Source organism: Vanellus vanellus (assembly GCF_965231255.1).
Source record: "Vanellus vanellus genome assembly, chromosome: 2".
NCBI lineage: Eukaryota > Metazoa > Chordata > Aves > Charadriiformes > Charadriidae > Vanellus > Vanellus vanellus.
In genome coordinates, this window is record NC_138906.1 from 72,764,566 (window position 1) to 72,788,784 (window position 24,219).

General features: G+C 37.9%; 1 protein-coding gene across 1 annotated transcript; it reads left to right on the forward strand.

Annotated features, from left to right (window-relative positions):
• Positions 1 to 1,790: 1,790 nt before the first annotated feature.
• On the forward strand, positions 1,791 to 20,697 carry LOC309686720 (TBC1 domain family member 7-like; the record flags this gene model as incomplete). Its single annotated transcript, XM_082499467.1, has 7 exons — positions 1,791 to 1,902; positions 2,626 to 2,706; positions 6,411 to 6,598; positions 8,918 to 9,055; positions 10,804 to 10,949; positions 19,394 to 19,523; positions 20,343 to 20,697. 7 exons carry the CDS (start codon positions 1,791 to 1,793, stop codon positions 20,427 to 20,429), a joined length of 882 nt encoding a protein of 293 aa, XP_082355593.1. The 3' UTR covers positions 20,430 to 20,697.
• Between the last annotated feature and the right edge of the window lie 3,522 nt (positions 20,698 to 24,219).

Below are 24,219 nucleotides of genomic sequence, written 5' to 3' on the forward strand. Positions count from 1 at the left end.
GTAATACGTTGAAAAGTGCTATTAAGGCCGAAAAAGCATTAATCTTTGAAGACAGGATGAGTTAATTGTACCCTTTTGTACGTAACGCTTCCAGTGAGCTGGCTAGGGATTTGTTTTCTCCCTTCCTTTTTCCAGTTTATCGAGGATACGTGAAAAGATTGGAACATCAGTTGTTTTCCTGGTGTGAAAATACATATCCTAAATGTGGAGGGAGGAAACAGTGTTCCTCCTTTTTTCCACTGAGTAAATCAAATGTACTGCTGGTATAGTGATAGTTTAAAATTATTAAAATAGCGTTCCTTTCTTACAGATCATGCTGTTATTTTTCAAATGCTATTTATTGTTTCTGTTCTGTGACTCTACTGTCAGCTTGCTGCAAGTGGTACGGGCTAAATGTTTTCTAAATAGCACATATTAAATTCTGATTTTAAAAATTTCAAACATTTTAAATGTAGTTGAGTGTCTGTACCGTCATAAGTCTGCTTTTACACATGGCTGCAGTGTAAGTAGTAAACACTCTAATCATTGGACCCTTAAATGCACAATACGTGAACGTCCCAGTTGTCTTCATAAGATTAGTGCACAACTGGAATGTCTTGCAAGTAATGTAAATATTTTTTTTTCTCTGGTTTTGAGATAGTATTTGGGCTATCTCAGAAAGCATTAATTCAGTCCTTTGCTGGTTTATATTTTTCTGTCTTGGCCCAGATCCTACAAAGCACTAAAAATGGACTTAATTTGAAATAGGCCTAGTGGGTGTACAAATTTAAATATGTGCATTATTTGCAAAATTGTGGCCTTTGTTTATATATGCAAATGCTTTGCTCCTGATACAGGCTTTGGTTCAGCAAGGGAAAGAAGAATTTAACTGAATTCTGACTAAAGCTAACTAAAAGCTTTTCAGTGCATAATTCACTCGTTGCTCCTCACTCAAATTATTTTTCTCCAAATTTTGCTGCTGTCATTGGGCATAAAAGTTAAGATTGTTTTTACTCCTTTGAGTTAAAAAACAGAACCTTCCCATACTTGCAACCTTGTAGAGGAGAGAGAATTGATATTTAGAAGGTTGAGCTGAATTGAAATGTCAGTTAGATTTGTCATAAAACACAGAGTACTCACTGCAATTTACCATTGTTTCCAGTATAGGGATGAGACATTTATTTCTTTTTAGTACTGGAATCACAAGCTCAAGACTGTGGCTGTTACAGCACCTGATAACAACATGAACATTTAATTCAAATCTTCAACTTGAGAACAAACCTACGTACCTGGCCTTATTCATTCCTGTCACCTCTGTGCTACTGAGGCCAACGTTAGCTTGTCCTTGCTTCTGGTTACCTTGTCTGGTGAGTATGAAACCTGTTGATTTTACTTATTTGGGTTACAGTTGCACTTGATTAGGGTTTCAGTAGCCAAAATTTTGTCCCTTTTAACTGTATTTTTATAGAGGTTTTGAAATGCACAATATTGCATAAAAGACTAAGCATATATTTTTTTTAAGCTTTTGGAAAAGTAGTATAATTTACTACAGTAATAAAAAAAATATAAAATCCTTGTGTTTTGTTTGGAAATTGGATATCTTTAGACCTTGTTTAGGTTCAATTATTTTTACAATTGTCTATGTTAGCATATGATGAAAAAAATCTTGGAAGATTTTCATATTCTGTAGGTTTTATTAGTACTATAGAGACATAGGCAGTCAACTTTTATCAGTACTTGACCTTAACACAGTAGGAATGTATTCTTGTAAGTCTTAAGGGGAATTACTATTTCTCCAGAAGGAATCAGTCATGGCTGACGACTCTCAGAGAAACTTCCGCTCAGTGTATTATGAAAAAGTGGGATTTCGTGGAGTTGAAGAAAAGAAGTCACTTGAAATTCTGTTAAAAGATGACCGGTTGGGCAAGTTGATTTCACTGTTTCCTCTGTTACTTTGGTGATTTGGGGCTGGGGAGGGAGTAATGGAAAATTTTTACTTGCTGTGCTTAGTACTCATTTAAGTTTTGCATCTTTTACCACTAATCTCTCAGCTATTACTAGCAGTCCTTTGTGTTTCAAAGATCTGAAAATCTGATTTTTAAAACTATTAAAACTGTTGTCTGCTTGCTTGTTTCTTTTCTTCTCTCATTCTCTATGCCCAAGAAACTAAATGTTTTTTAATGAAAGCAGTTTTAATCTGAAAATATATCGTCTTATGCTGTTAATTCCATCTAACCTCAAAACAATGAAGATTTTGTTATTGCTGTTGGTCCCTGAGGAGTGCCCCATCTCTAACAGAACAGAAAGATAAATGTCCTTTTAACAAAGCCCTTAATTGTTTTGACAGAGCAACACAATTTACAAAATGTCTCTAAAAATGGTGCGGTTTCTTCCTGGTGAAACCTAGGGTAGTTTTATTGTAAATCAAGCCAACATATATATTTTTCAAAGTTGTTGCAGTTTATTGGGTACGTTCTATTCTCAATTGAAGCAGTGAAAGCACTTGTTGATAATATATGCTGAAAGTGGAGATTTTGATCTGCAGCTAAGGTTTTGTCATAGTTGGGTAGATCAGAGACTGAAACTTATTTATAATTATATTTAAATTTACCTTAACTTTTTTCCCCCCTCTTTATTTCTCTACAGATATTGAGAAACTTTGCACATTTAGTCAAAGGTTTCCTCTCCCATCCATGTATCGTATACTGGTATGGAAAGTGCTTTTAGGTATGAAATATAACATCTGTGATCCTCTGTAGAAATCAGTATGTAGGAAGGTGTATTTTTTTTTTTTTTCTTTAGATAGTAAATTACGTGGATTATTCTGTACTACCTTGCCTACTGATACATATTTAGCCTATTTTTGTATTCACCTAGGATGCACAACGGCAATTATGAAACAATATTCCATGCATAGTTTTTGAGAACTTTTGCTGAAGTGTACCTAGAAGAGTCTATTTCTATATTTAATTTTGTAACATTATCCAAGTAAATTTATAACATGGATTTGAAAGGTGGATTATTGAGTCACTGATACCTGATAAGATATTCAGGTCTGTTCCTAAAATAACAGACAATTAAGTTGAAGTAAAGCTATGATCCAACTTAAAAAAAAAAAAAACGGGCAAGGTATGTAAAGGATATTTATTCTAAAGAGAAGCTTTGTGTTCTATAAAATCTTGATTTCTTCTGCTTTTGCTTGTGGCTTTAAATGGCATTTGCCATTGAAGAAGTTACGAGGCCAGAGACGAGTTATGGTAAACCCAGAAACCATAAAAAAAAAACCCCTATAAATAGATTCTGTTTTCCTTGCAGTGCGTTAGTCAGATGACTAATTCAAAAGTACTAATGACTTTGCAGTAACTGGTCAAGTGTGTTGGGTTTACTAGATGCAAGGTCACGTCACTTGGAGTCGGGAGAGGTTGCGGAAGGTCCAGGAGTTCTGACCCTTACAAGGTATCTGGAGGATTTCCCTTAGAGTTCCTGCATCTAGAGAAGCACTGCCGGATTGAGTGTGAAGACTCATTGCCTGACTGAATCTCTGGAAGAGAAATGTGATTTAGCATAGTTTTGGTGGTGAAGCATTGTGCCACTTTTGAAAAGCTGGGTTGTCGCTGTCATGATCAGTCATGCATTACCACGGCTGCGCTAGCAAGAAGGGTGCTGATATCCAAAATGTTTTTTCATCAGGGAGAGACCAGCAACATCAGTCTGCAGGTTGGCTTGGAAGCTGCTGTCTTTTGCTGTCTGTGAACTATCCTACTTCTTCATTGTCCTTTGGCTCTCCAGAATATGCGATACGGGTCCCATATATCTCTTTTACATGAAGATTTTGGCATGTGATTCAGAGTGAGGAAGATTGGTGGCTCCTACCTCAGAATGAGTATTTTGCGAAACAGTGTTCTTCTGTTTCAAGATGTTTATTTATCTCAGGCTGTGCCATGATCTTGAACAACGTTCAAGTAGATGTCTTCTGTTTTCCTCCTTGGTCTCCATGTTCCACTGCAGTGTTTGGAGTTTGAAATAACGTATTAGAAAGTTTTAGCTGAGTTTAAAACAATCTTTTGATTTTTTTCTTCTTTTTTTTCCCCTCCCATTTTCTACAAGTTAAAAATTGTGGCTTCTTATTCCTGATTATTTGGATTTGTAAGCCTTTCTTTGGGAGAGGTAGTAAATGAACAGTGTGCAGAAGGTGCAAGATGTAATTATAAAAATTGAAGTTCTTGGTCATTGAACTAACAGAGTAATCCTACTTGATAAAAGTCTCTGCCGTTAGAGTACTAATTTTAGGATGAAAAAGATTCTTGCACCTTGCACCCTAGTAAAGTAGTCAGCATCCTTTAAAATATTAGTAGTAGGAAGTGTAGTGTAGGAGGTTTGAACAAGTTACTCAGTACAAGATCCTTCAGCCAAAATTATAATAGCAGAATAGGGTCTCTTGGCAAACTTGTAGCTCACTGCAGAGCCAGTGGTCTATCTTTGACTGTTTTAGATAGGATGATTTGTGAATCATAACACAAAACACCCTCTGAGTTAACTGTATGGAAAATTATATTAATGTTTTTAAAGGATTTTGTATTTTAAACCCAGAGTGATTTGTCTCAAGTACACATACTGTCATTCTGTATACTCCTTGGGTGAACAGAGGTACAAGGACTTTCTTATGCTGCATCTCAGTGTTAACACTCGTTAGAAAAGCTGGTATTCACAAAAGCCATGCAAAATATTTCTCCCTAAATGATTGGAACAATAGCCCAGCCCATTGCTAGTGGGAGGTGTTAAATCTCCTCTAAATAATATTAATTGTTTAACAAAAGGAATTCTGTCCTGTCAGCAAAATTATCTCAGACACATACCAAGGCTCAGTGCTGTCCCAGGTTATGTGGTGTGTCAGCGATGTCTCTGTTAACTTCCTGTTCAGGTATGACTCATGATGGTTTCTAGACATCCCTGTGTTGTTCAAGCTTCTTTTCTGTCTGCTTGAGGTAGTCTTCTGTACTTGAGGAAAACAGTTGGCAGTATGTACATACAAAATCATGATGCTGACTCTGTTTTTGCATAATGTGAAAAATGTCTTGCTCTGCCCCAGCTTTTGAAATGCAGACAGGTTTGCAGTTGGAAAATAAAAGATCATTTTCTGTCTATTAAGCTTGTTACTAAAACTCAGCCATTTCATGTGTTAACACTTGACAGAAATATTTTTTTCTTCCAATGAGAGATAAAAGCAGCAGGTAGCCTGTTTCAGAACTGATTTTTGAAGAATGTTTTGTTCTCATGGGTTTCTACAATGGGAAAAAATTCTGCTCCACTAGTGATATGGAAGTGGCATTTTTTTTGCTTTGGTGTATGTAAGATCTTATTTCCGTTGAAGCCTGTGACAGTTTTGTTGTGAACATCAGTGCATGGCAAGATCGAGTCTTGAGTGAAGGGAAGTATCAAGTGAAATGTTGAGCATCTCTTCTGAAGGTCATAAACAGTTTAATTTTCTCTGCCTCTCTACTTAGATGCTTTTTTTTCTCTTTTTTATTTTTCCTCCTAGGAAACTAGAAAAATATTTGTGTTGTGCTAAAAAAGTAAAAAAACCTTACCTTGCAAAGTATTTGGGTGGTATTCTTAAATTTTAATCTGTAACTGATTCAACCAATGTGATTGATTTTATTTTTGAACGTTGTTTTAGAGAGGATTAATCTCTATAATACAGTGAATAAAGAATTTTCTGGCAGAGATCTAACAGTAGATTAAATAAGACTGGAATTTACAGTATCTTTGCATTAGTTGTATGTATATATTCTCTGGTCATCTCAAAGTGTAGAATTTGAGGACATTAGCAGCTAATGTATATAAAAGTTATTCTGCGTCCACTTTGTTTTTGAAATAAATGGAAGCTGGATACAAATGTGCAACTAGGACTGTATTAAAAACTACAGGTAGGTATAAACAACTAACAAGTAAGATTCACAATTTAAAAATAAAGAAACCTTGTTGGAGAGGGAGAGTAAAGCAATTAAGTTGTTCTCCATCTATCCCAGCAATGACATTTCTAATCAGCATACTGATATGGTGTACAAAAGAGTTAGTGGTCATTTCCTAAAAATCTGTAGAAGAGCTTGAGAAACAATAGTCTTAAGGGTAGATTTTTGCCTATGCTCAGTTAATATAGGAAATTTGTATTTATAAATATAATGCTAAAGTGCTTTCTTGGTCCATTACCTTCCAGTTTTGTAGAATTTTCTCCCTGTGTTCTGTGACCAAGTTTGTAAACAAACTGCAGTGCCAGGTCCTAAATTTCTGTAGGCTGGAGTTGTAGTAGAAATTGAATTTAGGCAGATCTCTTGGAAAGGGAGTTTGAGTGCTCTGTTTTTTCTCTTTACAGTTGCTTATCCCTTTTTTTAATTTTTTTTTTTTATTATTTTTTTTTTTTTTTTTTTTAGGAATTATTCCTCCTCACCATGAATCTCATGCTTTGGTGATGAAATACCGGAAGGAGCAGTACTGGGATATACACCATGCTCTTTCTGTAATTCGTTTTATTAATGATACTACCCCACAGGTTGATGTTTTCCTCCGCATACATCAACTGGAATCAGGAAAATTGCCTCGAAACTTGGCTTTTCCTTTGGTAAGTTGTCGTTTTTACAGTCTTTTGAATACAGTATTTTATTTAAGTTCAAACTATAAACCTGTGAGAAACTGAACTGCAAGTAGCCCCACAAATGCATATAGATAAACAAAGTAAAGTGAATGGAAAACAGAGAAGTACTAGTATAAAATAAGGGACTTCAGTCAAGTGCTTTTCTTTTCTTCTTCCCCTAAGTACTTATGTAAGAATTTATGCCTTAAAATCTCTTTTGTGTATTCTACCTGCTAGGCTTCAAGCCTTTTGTACTCTAGTACACTTCAGTTTCTTTATAGCACTGATATGAAAATGATGTAATCTTACTGGAGCTCATAGATTCTTAAATGTCCTGGAACAAACATAATTCAGAGCCAGTACAAGCAGCTATTTATTGCAAATTACATCATATGTTTAAATTACTTGTTTTTAAATCTATTCTTTAATGTACTGACCTTCAATTTCTGTTAGTCTGAACTGATCCAGCCTTCTGTCAGGTAATGCGTGTACTCTGTAGTTTACAGTGTACTCACATATGGGTAGATGAGTCTGTGTTTTGATGATAAGTCTATAGTGTGATGATAAAAACAATGTTTTGATCTTACGTATAAGCTTCTATGAATGAGAGGGTGATGAAAGGAGTCATGGGACTTTCTGAAGTGGATTTTATCCTGTATTTAATGTTAATTTATCCATGTTCACTCTAGCCCAGCTTACTTTGTTATCTTTCATCTGTAATAACAAAATTTGACATAAGAACTTAAAAAAGGTTAAACATTTAAAAAAAGTTAATGTGGAAAATCCAGTAGTATTTTTGACAGGAGGATTGTATACAGCACTTTCTTGTCATGGGACGGAGACACTTTCTATGCCCTTACCATTGCCTTGGAATGTGGCCGTCCTACCCTGCAAGTTTCCTATGGAGAAGTTTCCTTGATCTTGGCGTGTGACCCAGTGACCTGAAAATTTATCTGTTCTAGGGCAGTATTGCTTTCTGAGCAAGTGTTTTGTCAGTGCATCCCAGAGCACTAGCTGCTCTCAATACTGTGATGGGGTTTAATAGAGATGGTGTTTAGCAGTTTCACAGTTATTAGTCCTGTAACTTGTGTTTGTTTTGCTGCAGAAAGCATTGGTTCTCTTTTCATGCCAGCCCGTTTTCAGTGCAGTCCCTGTCCCCTTAAACTTGTAAGAGGTTACTGCTTGATAGTAATGCACATGTTCTAGTGTGGAGGCAGAAGGAGTATAAAAATGATGTTGGATTGGTCTAAATATTTTGAAGTGTTTGAGTCATTTAGCAGACTTCCATGATCTGTATGTTTTGTGTATCTGAAAGCAGAGAGTTTAAGAAGGGGTGTTTGTGTTTTGCAGCAGTCAGTGCAGCAGAGGCATATCCTTGGTAGTATTTAGACTATTCATGTGTTTTGCATGAGTTGTAATCTGTGCAAAAGCCCGTGATACTATAGCTTACTGCTGCTGATGATTACAGTAGATCAGACTCTGGATACATATCTAGCTTGTTACCCTGCCTCCTAATGTAGTCAGTACTGCCTGTGTAAGGAAGACTGTAAGAAACAAGGCAGATATAGAAACTTTCCATGTGCATCTTCCCAGTTTAGAGACTTCCTGAGCTGGCTGTTGATCTGAGGTCTAGTTGGTTTAGAATTAGCTCACCTCCATCTACACTATGTGCAGTCATTACCTGGTTTAGTCATGCTGATATTTCTGTTAGGAAAGTCTATCCTCTGGAGAAAAGATGATGGCATGCCCATCACATGCTTCTGGTCACGTATTGTGGGGAATAAGATACTCACCACCTGTAAAAGATACTTATTTGTCTCTAGGAAGATGTTTATCTCAAACCAAATGATTTTCTATATGTTGAAGGTAGGCTATAGCTCATGGCTGCATTATTTTTTTTCAGTAACTGTAACATCCATGAAAGAGGTGTTTGTGGGGCCTGTTTGGACCTTAGCAAGGAATAGGATGAAAAATTCTGCTGCTATGCAGTATAATGTGGGACATAGAAGTAGAATTATCGGTACCTTGTTAGGATGTAACATTTGAGAACTTTGAATCAGAGTTGTTCCAAACTCCTGTTGTATGCTCTGGTTTTAAAAACAAGACAAGTCTTATTTGTTTTGCTTTTGATAGGTATCTGTCACCATAATGCAGCTGCTGACCAATGTTTTATTTATGAATGTCAGAATAGCTCTTTGTTTATGTTGAATCCTGTTTGTTTTCCCAAATAGCAGGGAAAAGGAACATAAGAGTTTAAATCAGCTTATCCAGTACTTCTGCATAGGTCACTTTTTTGGCTTTTTCCAGGAACCTGAAGATGAAGTGTTTCTTGCTATTGCTAAAGCAATGGAGGAAATGGTGGAGGATCCTATAGAATGCTATTGGCTTGTCAGTTGCTTTGTGAATCAGCTGAACAGCAAGCACAAAGATTCTTTACAACAATTGGTAAGGAAAAAATACCTTTTTTTTTTTTTTTTGTGAGGAGAGCTATAAAGGAGAGAGGAGGAAGTCATGGAAGGCATTAATATATGGAGACAACTAGAGTGTCAGAGATGACACCCTTGGATTCTGTTCTACTGACCGTTCTGAGAAAACGGGACGAGTGGTTTTTGCATTGTGGTTGTACTGTCCTGTAGGATGCTTTGCCTAAAATAACACTAGAAATTGTTTTTGTTTGCTACATGGTAGTTTTCAGTTACATCTTATTTTCTTTTTAGTTTAGCTAAAGTTTACATTGTATCTAGTTGAATTATATTTCTCACAAATCGGTCAGTTAAGAATTTTCTTTATTTTAAACAATTAAAGATGTCACAATGTTAAGAACATCTTGATTTATGTCTGCTACTTTTTAGGCTGCATCTCTGGCATTCATATGCTGCTTATTGGATGATAGACAAAGCACAATTGTTTTGCTTTATAAACGGAGCAGGGTACTACATCTTCAGAAAAACAGTATGTTGCAAATTAAGTTATAAGTGGAATAGAGTTCTTCAGGCATCGAACATTTAAATGCTCTCATAGAATATTAATTTTGAATTTCTATTTTACTGGTTTATAAAGTTAAAATTTGATTGTAAAGAAAATGCGTGCTTATAAAATTTGCTTCATTATACAAAAACTTTTGTAATTCTTCAAATAGTCTTAAAAGGTAAGAAACCTTATATTTAACAATATCCACTGAGGTGAAAGTATCTGAGTTCCTTTGCCACTAGCAATCACTGAATGAAAATTTGTTGCAGAATATTATGCATGTCCTTTTTTACTCGTTTTGAAGTAAGAAATGCTTTTTAAACCTACCTTCTATTGCTGGAAGTGATACATTAAATTATGCCAATTTCTGTAATTCCTTTCAAAGGACAGAGGAACGTTTTTAAAGAAAGTGCGTGCACTCACTACATAGGGAGTACAGGTGTCTCCCTCACTCTAAGTTTTTATTTTAATACAAATGTTGTACCAAGACTCTGGATGTTAGAGTATGGACAAAGGAAGTGGGTTTTGCCCTTTGGCAGCTGAAGTCAATAGCTGTTTACCTAATTATGATAAAAACCATAAAGGCACTCTTGAATTTATGAAAATGTATGTTGTGTTACATTAGAATTTAAACAAAATGAGAATTATTTATTTTTCATCTCTATCTTATGCTGTTCTGTTGGCCTTTCTAAATACTTTGGACTTTCAAACAAGAAATAAACGTCAAGCTTTTAATATGTTGCACAGGGATTTAATCTCAGAATTGATTTTCTGGGTTTTGCTGCATAGTGTGTAGATTTTTTTTTTTTTATTTATTTTTGACGTGTGCTAAGGCGATTAGGTTTGAGGTGAATGAAACTCAATCTTACTTGTGAAGGTAGCAGTAATTAGTGCAGGTTTAATATCTGCATTGCCTTAAGCTCTCAAACACCTCCTTGTGTTAGGGAATACTGTGTATTTTAGAAGTTCTGCTAGTGGTCAGCAATTTAAGGAAACTGGGGTTGTTTGTTTAGTAAAGTACTTAATTAGTTAATTGCAAAAATCAGCAACACTTGTATTTTGGAACATCATGTTTTTAGTTAAAATAATGCAAGTTTGTTAGTTTAACATGCTATTTTATTTGATTTTGTTAATTTTTGAGACACTTCTTGTCTTACAGTGTGCGTTGACTGTGGAGGGTACTCTGGTGTGAGTTATCTAAAATTTTCCAATTCCTTTCTCAGCCAAAACTTCTGGAGCAGTATTTGAACATTGAAGATAACAGACTTTTGATGCATCTGAAAGCATGTGCTGCAATGAGCAAACTCCCTTACGATCTTTGGTTTAAAAAGTGTTTTGCAGGCTGTTTACCCGAGTCCAGTTTACAGAGGCAAGTTTTCTTTTTTCTTTCTATTTGTAGTTACATAGTAATTTTTTGTCATCACTAGCAGGCAAAGAGCTTTCCTTACTTTATCTGTATGATTATGGAGTTAACTTTATTGTTGACTTGGAAATAGGAGAATTTAATTTGATTCCACTTGTTACTGACACAAGATAATCTCTGTGTGATCATTTCTCACACTGAAATTAAAAAAGGATGCAGTTAAATATAGCGGCTGATTCTGTTAGACACTTAATGCCTTCTAGGAATTAAAACTCTAAATCTCCTCTCAATGATAGATAGCTGAATGGTAGTCAATTTTCAGGCTTTTTAACCAACATCCTCACTTAGGGAGTGATTATAATACTGTGCTATCATTAGATGAAAAAGATTTTGGGAATGTTTATTTTTAAAAGTACTAGGTCATGTTGAGTATTTCAAAGTTAATGAAGTATTGTGTTATAGTGGGATTCTATGGCTGGAGATAGGCTGTCCAGCTTTTAAAAGGGGAAAACTGTTGTGCATGGCACTTCACTAAAGGGCCTTTGAAATGAAGCTTGTATGATTTCTCTAATTCTGCTGTCTGAGAACTCACGGAAAGCGGGAAAATTCAGTCTAGATGTAGAGAAGCGTATCCTTCCTGCATTAACAGGAGTTGCTATTAGCTGAGTAGGAGATGGCACAAAATAATGGTTTTGTTTTCAGCCACCTTAAAACTTGGAGAAGTAACAAGGGCCAGGGGAAGTTTTACTCCAGCACCCCCAGGATTTCAGTGGCTGGTTGTCTGTAGTTTGACCCCAGCCAGAAACTAGGACCATGAAGCTGCTTGCAGTTCTCCCCCTTTCCTCCAGAAGGGCGGGGAGAGGAGGGAGAAAAGGAAGGGAGAGGGAAAGGAAAAAACCTCATGGGTTGAGATAAAAACAGTTTAATAGAACAATAGCAGAAAAGGAAAATAATAATAATAATGACACAAGTCATTTTCACCAGCTGGTGAGAATTGACACTGTCCCAAGCAGTGATCACAGATTCCTGCCCCCTCCCCCCCCCCCCCCCCGGCCAACCCCCATTTATATACTGAGCATGACATCTATGGTACGGAATATTCCATTGGCCATTCCATCGTTCTGCCTAGGCTTCTTCTCAGCTTCTATGGGAAACTGAAAAGAGTCCTTGAATAGCATAAACATCACCTAGCAACAACTGAAACAATATGCATTCTTAACATTCCTTTCACAGCAGTCGCTACAAATAAAATTAACTTTTTCCCAGCTGAAACCAGGATACTAGTATAGGAACCTACTGTGAAAACAGAGCTTTGTAAAATGCTCTGTAGAAAATCACAGAATCACAGAATTATCAGAGTTGGAAGGGACCTCTAGAGATCATCTAGTCCAACTCTCCTGCTAAAGCAGGATTGCCTAGAGCACATTACTCAGGACTGCATCCAGGCGGGTCTTGAAAATCTCCAGAGAAGGGGACTCCACAACCTCCCTGGGCAGCCTGTTCCAGTGCTCTGTCACCCTCACCGTAAAGAACTGTTTCTGTGTATTTGAACGGAACTTCCTGTGTTCTAACTTGTGCCCATTGCCCCTCGTCCTGTCACTTGGAACCAATGAAAAGAGCCTGGCTCCATCCTCCTTCAACCCACCCTTTAGATACTTGTATGCCATGATAAGGTCTCCCCTCAGCCTTCTCTTCTCCAGGCTAAAGAGTCCCAGCTCTCTCAGCCTTTCCTCATAAGGGAGGTGCTCCAAGCCCTTAATCATCTTAGTTGCCCTAAATGCTTTATGGCAGTAAAGTTGGCTGTAATCTGAATAGTGAATACAGTCTTGGTTGCTTATTTGGTACTTCACATTTCATGAAGGAAAGTGGGGAACAGCTGTTTTTAAAAATGTTTTATTTGCCCTTATGAAAATAAGGGGGTTTTAGGAAACAAGCTATAAGTTTAGAAATCATGCTCTCCAGTCTTGTGGTACAGTGATCTTTGAGGTTGTGTATGTTCTAGTGCTAGCAAGGAATATGCCTGAGAAAACAATTTTTTGAACCAAAATTGAAAAATTTGGTGGTAGATCTTTGGGTGTTATGCCGTGTGCAGCACGATAATTATTACATAGCGAGTTCTTCTCATCAAGCACCCATAGGCTCTGAAATAGTCATCTCTGTTCTGTTTGTGCATGATGTGGTGGTTAAAAGCTTTTACTTCTTTTATGGCTACAGAAATTATGTAAGCCTGTATAAAATGCTTGTTACATCCTTAAAAGCAACTGAACACATGTGGTTTGCCTGTATCTCTATTTGACATTTGCATTTGTAGTTGCTTTCAGCAGATAATGATTGACCTTAGAATCATAGAATGGTTTAGGTAGGAAGAGACCTTAAAAATCATCTAGTTCCAACCCCTATACCATGAGCAGGGACACCTTCCACTAGACCAGGTTGCTCAAAGCTTCATCCAACCTTGTTTTATTGTGCTTCCTCTGTGTGAAACTTAATGCAATTTGTCAGTAGAAGTGGCTGCTCTACCTGGGACTTGCCAATGTCTTCATGCCTTTTTTTCTATATGCTTCTGTGATCTGAAATAGCCTTTGCGAACTACTGCATTAGGAACCTCTTTGCATGCCTTCTAGGAGGCATTTTTATTTAGAGCTTATGTGATTTAATTTTGCTACTAGGTTTTATAACTGAGAACTAGATCTGAAAGAGGAATTTGCATCAGAGCCATTTTGCTATTGGAAGATTCAGGGTATTTTTAAAAAAATTTCTGTTGAAAATTGAACATTTGATGGACCTGTATCATCTTGATAGTGTAAAAGAAAAAATCTAGATGAAGAATTTGGATTTTCATATTTCATCTTGTCAGAATCTTTAGTTTCAAACTTCTACCTTTTAAAACAGTGCATTTTATAGAAAATATTTTATCTAGTTACTGTACTGTTTAGCCTTCTCGTATACTATTTTACCTTACTGAAACAGAATATTTTGATGACCTGAAATTTTGTAAATACTTTTTTTTTTTTTTCATGGAAAAGGTCAAAATATTGGCTTTTTGAATCACTCTGGAGTAAAAACAAATTTCAGTGTTGGTAATTCTGATGGCACAGGAATTCCTTTTCCCAACAGTTCTTGTAGTAACATGATAAAAGTGCACTTTTTCTTGCCAGTTAAGGTTTCTGAATTATTCAGTTGTAATCATAATGGCCTCATTTGCTAAGGAAATAACATACTTCATGGGTAGCGTGTGACAGATGAACTTAATTAATGCTTGGAGATTCAGTTTGGATTAGAATCTAGAAGCCCGAATGCTTATCTGAAATGTATCCAAATGGCAGCGTTGGAACTGCTGAGAATTGAAAACAGGTCTCCAATTCTCCTGTGAATTTTACGTACTTTTTTTTATCAAGGGAGGGATGATCTGAGCTCAGTCTTTTATGATTTAGTTTAACTTACAATGTAGTACTGTATTTCTTATAGAGGTTGCTTGCTTTCTATAAACTGTAGTCTTCCCTGCCAGGCAGCTAAATCTAAATTTCGTTGTTTTCTTTTTTATTTAAGGTGTACAAGATTTGTATATGCTGTGCAAAACTTTTATCCAATAACAGTGAGATGAAGTTACATAATACGGGCTTTACTCCGGACAGGCATTGTCATTCAGTATAAATACTGTTTTACAGCTCAGTTCTCCTAGTTCTACTATAGGTAAAATTTATGCATCAGTTTAATTTAAATAGGCTTGGAACATGTATATGAACATGTAGAAACTTTTCCTTTGAGCTTATGCGGTGTCTTTGCTTGCCCTAATACACTTGACATATTATGCGACAAGCTTCTTAAACTTCTTAAAGGTGCCACACTGGTAAAAGAGAGGAGCAGATCGGCCATTTTGAAGGCACTATATCCTCAGAGCTTCTTTATCCCACCTGGAATATAGACAGAGTGCTTCCTGGAACATGAGCCAGCCTGTAGCACAGGCTTGAGAGGGACACAAAGGCTTACTCGCATCTCAATCAGAGAGAGAACTGAATCACACCTTTGGTTTTAGGCTTACCATTGCTCTGTTTGCTCGATTTCTGCAACAGCGTATCTTGTCGTCTGTTCAGTAAGCCCCATGTGTGGAGAGCTTTCAAATGGTCTGTGTGGGCCCCCAGCCGGAGGGCCCCACTGTTAAAGCTGGATGTCCCGTTTGTGACTTCAGCTCTACAGGCAAAATAGCACTTTGGCTGCCAGTTTATTCCAGCACAGTCACCCAAGATGATCCAGCTACAACAGAAGTAGTGCAGCTTTGCAGATATAATTGTGAATAAGCCAAACATTTTTTATGACCTAATGTTGCCAATCACGTATCATGCTCCTGACTACCATTGTTTGTGTTCTGCACTGAAGACTTGGCATTCGCAGGTCTGTAATAGCTGATAGGGTGGTGTTAGGCTATTGGCCTCTGGTAACTTGTTTGTGGCAAAGTATTTGGTAGTTCTCCTGAAATCTTGTGGCTGCCTTTCAAACTGGCACTACCCCATGTATTAATACATGGCTTCTGTGGTTTGACATCTGTGATCTCTGTGTCCTGCATAAATTACATCTAGTTGTAAAAATGTAAGTCATTTGTTAGTAGACACCACAGAAATATGAAAACTGATTAAATTTACTATGGAGCGGGAGGGCATAAGAATGTCCATGTGAGCTACTACTATAGAGAAACTTAAATCTGTTTGAGTTTGTCTAAATAATTGAGCTGCTTCCCAGCTCTGGAAACAGATGGAGAGAAGCTCATGACATGACATCAGGATGAGACTTGTGTGGGCCTTGTTGTGTCCCCCCATGCCTGGTTACCCTTGGAAGGACACCCAGAAGTGCAGGCAGAGGAACAAGCGTTGGTTCTGTTTAAACAGCTCTGGCACGGATGACTGGAAGACCAGAACCAAGGAATAAGGTTGAGCGCGCTTACCGAGGGGGCAAAAAGCTGTGGGGAAAAAAGTCGAGGGGAAAAAGCTGTGAGATTAATGATACTATTTCAGAAAAAGAGAGTACGGCAATGCTGTGATGCTTTTTGTATACTACTGCACTGTAGCTGTTGAGGAACCTGAGAAACTGCCTTAAGAATGCCATGCCTTCACACATGTGCACACACATGTATCTTCTCTACAGAAAAAGCACAGTGAAAAGTAAACAGCTTAATTTGCATAATCATTGGCATGCTCTTTACCTTCATAGCTTCCTTTTTCTTTTTATTTTTCCTTGTGGTTGTTCCTACTATTTCACTGTTCAAGAAATACCTCCACGAGTGCTCCCATGGTTAATTGAATACTGTTACATTTCGCAGAGGATGATAGTCACAAAAACTGTAATTAATTTAGTGTATATTTCCTTTTTCAGCATTTCTGAGTAGGGCTATAGGCACAGTTGCATGATGCTTCTGTTGTTTTCCCATCTCTAGGAGTATCAACAAATAAGTAAAAAGTTGCAATCTCTGACAGTATACTTGATCTTAAGTGTTTGCTGTTCTTTAAAAAGCGGACGTAAAATACTTGTGTTATCAATAGAGATACAACGTATAAAGGCTGCTATATTAGAATAGAGTCATCAAAATGCATGTTTTCTTGAAGCTGCTGTGTTTTTTTTCCATTCTAAGTAAACACAGTTTATGTTGCTATTCCTGGCTCTGCTGGTATAGACAAGGTGCTGACTGCTGGTCTGATTATCACAGTGTCACACAGTCATTCCCCTGTCGCTGTCACTGGTAGAGTTGCATTGAGAGTAAGAATAGCTGGAAATGTTAAGGGGAAAAATACCGCAGCAGACACAGCTGGTTAGTGCCGACATCTCATCCACTTTGCTCTGCACCCTCTTCCAAAATTTGTTAGGCACTGGTAATTTAGATACTGCATCTGTTTTGCCATTGTTAAAACATTTGTTCTGGAATCAGGCTAAATAATGCAGGAAAACATTAGAGTGTTTTCTGAGCATGAAATGTAACCTGCTGTAGTGTAATTATGGAGACTGAAGTCAGGAGACTTGGAAGCAAAATAATGAAAGCAAGCTGGGTGTTTTATATTCGGCTTAGTAAGTTTGTATTCAAATTAACATAAGCATTAATATGAACTTTAACAATTCTTTCCTGTTTGTGAGGTCTACTACTCTCTGTATTGTCATTCATAATTACAGTTCTGATGCCCATGAAACACATGGGGAGCTGTTCTTGGGTTCTAAACAGATACGTTTGTGAAGGAAAATGTATTAGAAGTAGGCAGGGATGACCTGTACAATGTGGAAGAGGAGTGTGGTCTCAGTTTTCTCATAGCCTTGCTTAAATCTCTGGACCTGACTTCAACATAAGTGTGATATTTACAGTGATCACTTGTCCTGGGATGCTTGAACCATAAAGGAAGCAGTAAGATTTTAATCTTGGATTATTTATTGTTCCTGCCCATATGGGAATTATATTCATTTTTAATCATAGCGAGACAGGGAATTAAAACTAAATTGCAAAGGGGAAAGAAATTGGCAGGGCCTTTTTTCCCATCTGTCCATGTGGGGGTTTTGTGTTCTTCTTTTGTAAGAATAATCCTGAGGATTTTACATATTCTTTTCCTCATTTCTTCATTAAAAGTTAAATTCTAGTCTAACTTTTTTATGAATGGAGAAGTTGTGAAAATAGTATCAAAGGAATTATGTGAATAGAAGGTTAAGAAACTGACAAATAATTGACTTGAGTCACAGTTTGAAAAATAAGCACTGTAATAGCAGCAACCATTCCACATTATGAATTATAAAAGCTTTTCACAAAGGATCATAAAAGGGTCGAGGTTGGCAGGGACCTCTGAAGGTCATCTGGTCCCACCAACCCCCCTTGCTCAAGCAGGGCCACCTAGAGCTGGTTGCTCAGGACCACGTCCATGTGACTTTTGAACGTATCCAAGGAGGGAGACTCCACGTCTCTGGGCAACCTGTGCAAGTGTTCAGTCACCCTCACAGTGAAAAAATGTTTCCTGATGTTCTGAGGGAACCTTCTGTGTTTCAGTTTGTGCCCATTGCCTCTGGTCCTGTCACTGGGCACCACAGAAAAAAGAGCCTGCCTCCATCCTTTTTGCACCTTCTCTTCAAGTATTTATGCATTAATGAGTTCCCCCTTGAGCCTTCTCCAGGCTGAACAGTCCCAGGTGTCTCAGCCTCTCATAGGAGAGGTGGTCCAATCTCTTCATCATCTTCACGACTCTTTGTTGGACTCTTACTTCTTAACTTCTTCTTGCTTAAAGGTGTGATACCTACTCTTCAATTCAGCTGTCAAAGTTCATGCTATGCTTGCATTGTGCTCTCCTGGCACTCCAGGCTGAAGGGCAAATTCTTCTGAGAGAGAAGGTCATACAAAAATTGAATTGTTTTTAGAAGAAGTATACCCGTAGATCCAAGTTTATAGGTGAGCTGCAGATGATATTTTCTGGGTAGTATTACTGTATTCAGAGATGATGGAGGACAGTATGTGATCTTTGCCCCCCATGTTTTTATTTGGAAGGAGAAACACTTCTAACAAGTAGCCCAAAGGAGCAAGAACAGTAATTCTCAGAAAGTCTTTCTGACACAGCTCTTAAAATTCAAGAACTAAAAATAATGCAAGCCCATAAAAGCTGCCATCTGACAGATGGTTTCACACTGGTTTTGGATAATCTTTCATCCCAAGCCTGTTGAGTTGGGCCTGAGCAAGCTGCTGGCTGAAGGATGATTTCAAATTGTTGCAGGCTGCTTTAGTAGTGTGGATCCCTTTTAATATTCATGCAAGTTCTGTTGCTAAAGTACTTGCAGCCTTTGGAGGCCTGCCCTGCAGATTTTGTTAAAACTGTGAGCTCCAGGTACAGTTTCATACAAGTGGTAGGAGTGCTTAGGTAATTCTGAGAGAATCTGTGCAGATTGGGATGGATCGAAAGAGTTAATTGTTCCTTGTGTGCATTTTAAACGTCATGGATTATGTCCCACTGATATATTATGTTTGTATCTCATACAGCAATGATCTGGAATATTTAGTTTCTTGAGCTGTAGTAGTTCAGTATTATTCTCAGCTACTTAACTGTTTGAAGAGTGTCTTTATTAGGCATGCTAATAATGTTGTTTCCTTTTTTTGCACTAGGAAAAATTCTCACCTTTACCGTATACTGTAGAATAGTTGTCACAGTTCAGGCTATTAAAACAAGATTTGCTTTTTGTATTTGAACTTGTAAACAGTTCCATTTCTAAACAAGAACACCAATCAATACATTACTCCTTGCCATCACTCTCCTCTGTACAAATTTGGGAGTTGATAAAATGCTTTTTATTTACCCTGACCTGAATAATTCAATACATTGCTGTTATTCAGAAAAAAAAAAATCTGGAAAAAGGTGATTGTACAGAAACTGTTCTTGCAGATAAATAAGCAGATAAGCACTACATTAATGTTTAGTGATTCCTTTTCATTTTTTTTGTAGAGTTTGGGACAAAGTTATTAGTGGGTCCTGCAAGATTCTCGTTTTTGTTGCTGTGGAGATATTATTAACCTTTAAAATGAAGATAATAGCACTGAATACTGCAGAAAAGATCACACAGTTTTTGGAAAATGTAAGTACTCTGTTGTGCTTTGCATTACCGTTTATGCTTTATAAAAATGTGGTTCAGCCTTAAAGTTAATTTGCCTATTGCAACATACCATAAGATACTCACTGAGAATAGTGTAGAGGTACAAAGGTGAAGAGAAAATGTGCAGAGATGAGAATAATGTTTTTTTCTATCAGGAGGTAAGGCTTTCATAGAATTAAATGATTTTTAGGCTTTGGGGAACGTGTTATCTGTGTTTGTACAGATTTGACAGTATTCCTTGTGATACTAAAGGGTTTTTCTGTGAAAGTAAGTGCAGATGAGGTTAGGTTCATATTTGTGGAAGCTCCTTTCAGGGTTGGTTTCTGACACCTTTTTTGCTCCTTGCCTGAGTGTGAATCTGTAGACTCAAGGTATGTTTTCTGTTGATATAAGGATGGGATCACGAACCTGACACTGAACTTTCCTTCTGTGAATAGTAATGGGCATTGCAGCAGGGTTGCAGGATCCTGATGTAATGCAGCTTAGTTAGATTAGATACATTTGTGGTCATGGATGGCCAGTATAAGTTCTGTCTCATGTCAGGTTAGGGATGTGTGATGTGTGAGATGCCTGGGTGGCCATCTTACCATTTTGTAAATAAAAGCCTTTTGTCCAAAACCTGGAGGTAATATGATGCGTGTAGGACTGAGGGATGGTGGGATGGTAGGGTAGGAAGGTGGGATTCTAGTTTTGTTTTCTTTTTTAAAAAGAAATAAAATCTGAACTGGAAATGTAAATATTTTAAACTAAGCAGTCCAAATAAAGTACTCTGACAAGGCATCTTCCCCTGATCTTTTGTAGATTCCTCAAGATAACACTGACGCTATTGTCAGCAAAGCTGTTGATCTGTGGCGCACACACTGTGGGACTCCAGCACACTCAGTCTGAGAACTTTCTTTGCTTATGACAGCTTGGGGAAAAAAAAGAGACATTTGAAAAGACATTTTTACCACTCTTCCTTCATCCCAGTGTAATGTTCTTCATTACCTCTTCTATGTAAAGAAGCTATTACAGCAGCTAATAGCATAGTGATCAATATGTAAATATTTTTCAATAAATACAGATGGAATGAAGATACCTAGTGGCAGTGTGATCACGTCCAGGGTATTTTTTGGCCAATCAGCTGCAGTGTTCCTATTGCACAGTGTGTTCTGTGGCTTTTGGGGGGGTAAATCTAACCCTTGAAGCAAGGTAAGTAGACTTCCTTGTAATGTAAAAATGTTTTTGTATGCCAGGTTGTGCTTGATAGAACTAGTTACTACCTGGATATGTTTTTAAGGTGAATTTTCTGAATGTTAGTGTGCTGGAACTCTTGGTGAACAAGCATGCCTTTGCTGAAATGTAAATGTACTGTCTTAATACTGTAAATTTTGAGGTAAAAGTTCTGGAAGAGGCATCCCAAGTTTGAGGTAGAGGACATCACAATGACCAGGGGTGACGTGCTTTTCTGAAGTGTCTTAAAATACTTCCTTTTTATCTGTCAGCCAGCTCTCTGACTGTACCTCCTCCTTTGTTCTTCATGGAAGATGCTCTAGAAAGGTGGATCTGTCCTATCCTAAAACGTAACTTTGGGCATGTATAGAGAAAATCAGTGGGACAAGTCAATATAATTCAGAATTACAGGCCAGTAATAAACAATGCCTCTATTGAATGCTTGGCTCAAAGTTGTTGTAATTTGATTCTTGTTTGGTTCAGATTTCAAAATAAATTTAATACAGAAATGTAATTCATGATGTAAGTAAAAGTAGAGTGATTAACCATAGACAGAGATTTGCTGGAGAACTAATCTTTGTCTTGTAAAAGTGTAAAATTCTATTTCTACCTCTTGCATAGACCAGGGAGTTGTATATAAAAATGTGTTGCTTAGCTGTTATTTGACTCAAATTGATGCTTAGTATGCCAAGTGCCGAGTATGCTCATTGCACTTCGGCTTGCACTCAAGTGTAACGCAGACTTGAAATGCTTTAGAAGCTTAACTTTTGTTTTCAACTAGGTCAGGCTTACTTTCCCATACATTAGCTGGGGAAGCATGGAGCTCAGTTCAGGTTACGCCTAAAAACCTTGGTAGATTATCTGTGTTGGATTCTGAGATGCTGCTGTTAGTGTTCCTGAAATGCCTGAGCCTACTCTGTTCAGAAAAAGCTTGTTTGTGTCTGCTTTGAAACTCATTGCTGTGTAATCCATTTAGTTCACTTCAGATAGGAGCTTGTTCGCCTAGTGTAGGCATGAGAGCTGGGTAACACGGATGGGAAGAAGCATATACATTCTGTGAATAACAGCACTGCATTCTGTAACGTGCAATGCGCGAGTTTTTCAAATAATGGCCACGGGTACAGTCTGAGAGATCACCCACTTGAACATTTTTCCCTCAGGCTGCACAGCTTATTTACAAAACCCCCAAAGTTATGTATGCATTATTCAGGCCTTTACACTGCAGATTATGTAGTCTTTAAAAAAACAAGCCCAGATGACACTGAAGGTGTTTAGCAGTTTCAGGCCTGGAGAGGAATCAATAACTCATATTCTGTGGAGAGATGCACTGAATCAGGATTAGAAGTGCCAGTTAGTGTTATTGCTTCCAGACTTGCCAGTGAGTGTTCCTCCAATCACGGTTTGACTGAAGGCTCCAAATGTTTTTTTGGTTTAGTTTTTAATTTAAAAAAGCCTTTCTCGATCAATAGGCAGGCCCTGGAGCTGCACAGATGAGAGACAGAGATTTGCTTTCACAGAATCACAGGAAGGTTGAGGTTGGCAGGGACCTTTGAAGGTCATCTGGTCCCACCAACCCCCCTGCTCAAGCAGGGCCACCTAGAGCTGGTTGCCAAGGACCATGTCCATCTGGCTTTCGAGAGTCTCCAAGGAGGAAGACTCCACAACCTCTCCGGGCAACCTGTCCCAGTGCTCCGTCACCCTCACAGTGAAAATCTTCATGTTTCCACATGAGTAACAGCAATTTTACTTAATTCAGTGTCCGTGGGATGCATCCTCAAATGTTGCTCCACTTCAATGTTAGCTGAACTTTGTGTGCGGCTTTTTCAGTTTCGTGTACAAAGAAAGAACAGGAGTGTTTCTTTAATGGAGTGCGTTATTTATTCTGGGCGCTGCTGAAGGAGGGGAGTTCTCTGGAGAGTAGATAGTGGTTTAACGCCATGCTTCCATCACCAATCTGGTGAGAGACATTTGTGTGTATCTTAATGGATCCATTTCCAGGCTTTTACTGTGGATTTATGAGGGATACAGTTTATGCAGGAAACTTAATGATTAATTCCCAAAAGACTGAAAGTATGAAACTGGCGAACTTACGCGCAGTTAATTTTTGGTGATGTCTGCTCAGTTGTACATAATGCTTTAGCTCAGAGACCTACTTCCTAAGAGAGCAGAACAGCAAAATGTGAGCTTTCCCTGTCCCCAGCACGTGATGATCAGGGTGAGGTTGAGGCAAGATACCTTTAAAGTCCCAACCTAGAGCAGAATCCACCACTTGGGAAGCGTTGCTCTGTGCCTCCAGCACCTGTCATCAGCCTGGAGTTTGGTGTATGTGGCCAAGAGTTACTCTTTGACCTCTTGAATTAAACACCAATATTTGTAATGTCCAGCTTGGCACTTTTAGTGGGCAGTCCAAGTTTGGTCATTCATCTACTATGGATTACTGGTTCCTTACACAGATTGTTTTGAAGTTGCACATAGTTGAGCTTCCTTCTGAAATCCCTGGCTAAGTAATGAGGTAAGGGATTACCTTTGCTATTTGTTTTCTGTTAGCTCCATGTCATTGCAGGAAGAGTGTGGTAACAAGTCATCTGATAGTCTTTTTTTTTCCTGAAAAGCTTGAAAATGAGATATATTGTCTTTGTGTACAGTATTTCTCCTTGACTGGCAGTGTATGTAACTGCTTTCTGTATGCTTGTTTGTTCATATAGAACTAGCTGTTGTGTATGTTGGCTTTTTTTTTTTTTTTTTTTTTTTTTTTTTTTTCCCTTCTGTTTTTCCTGGAGACAATAGAAACAACACTGAAGCATTCACTTTGGAGAGTGAAAGCTTTCCCCTCAAGCCTCCCTGTGCCAAATATCTTCATGGGCTTTGCAAACAACAAAAAAAAATAAGCTTAATTTGGTCCAGTTCTCCCCTCAAGCAGTACTTTCTCTCCAGAGAGGTTTAGAGCAATGCCACATGTCTGTGCTCTCCCACGTTCTTTTCCAGCTGAGATCCAAATGTGATGGAAACTCCAGATAAGAAAAGTAATGGCAGATGTCAGGGGATGATGCTTGAAAAATGAGTGATTTGCACTCTAGTTAAGGGGCCTGAGAGTATGGAAAGGAAAGCATGAGAGTATGGAGACAAAAGTGGCTGAAATACAGAGGCTGATAATGTAAGAGTGATAAAGAGAAGGTTTCTGTGGATAGGAGATCAACTTTTATCACTCCATGGGACAACTTTGGTTGAAGATGATGTCTTTCTGAACACCAGAGTTCCTGACCATGTGGCGCAAATTTACCGAAAAGCTGAACTTTCTTTCATTCTGCCACTCATGGAAGAATTTTGTAAGCAATTTTGTACAATTTGTAGGCAGCGCTTGCTGGTGTTGGGCGTAGGGTGCTGTTGCACCATCTGCATCTTGCCCTGACAGCTGCTTAGCGGATGCTGGTGATGTCCATACACACAGCAGAAACTCTTGGTTCGC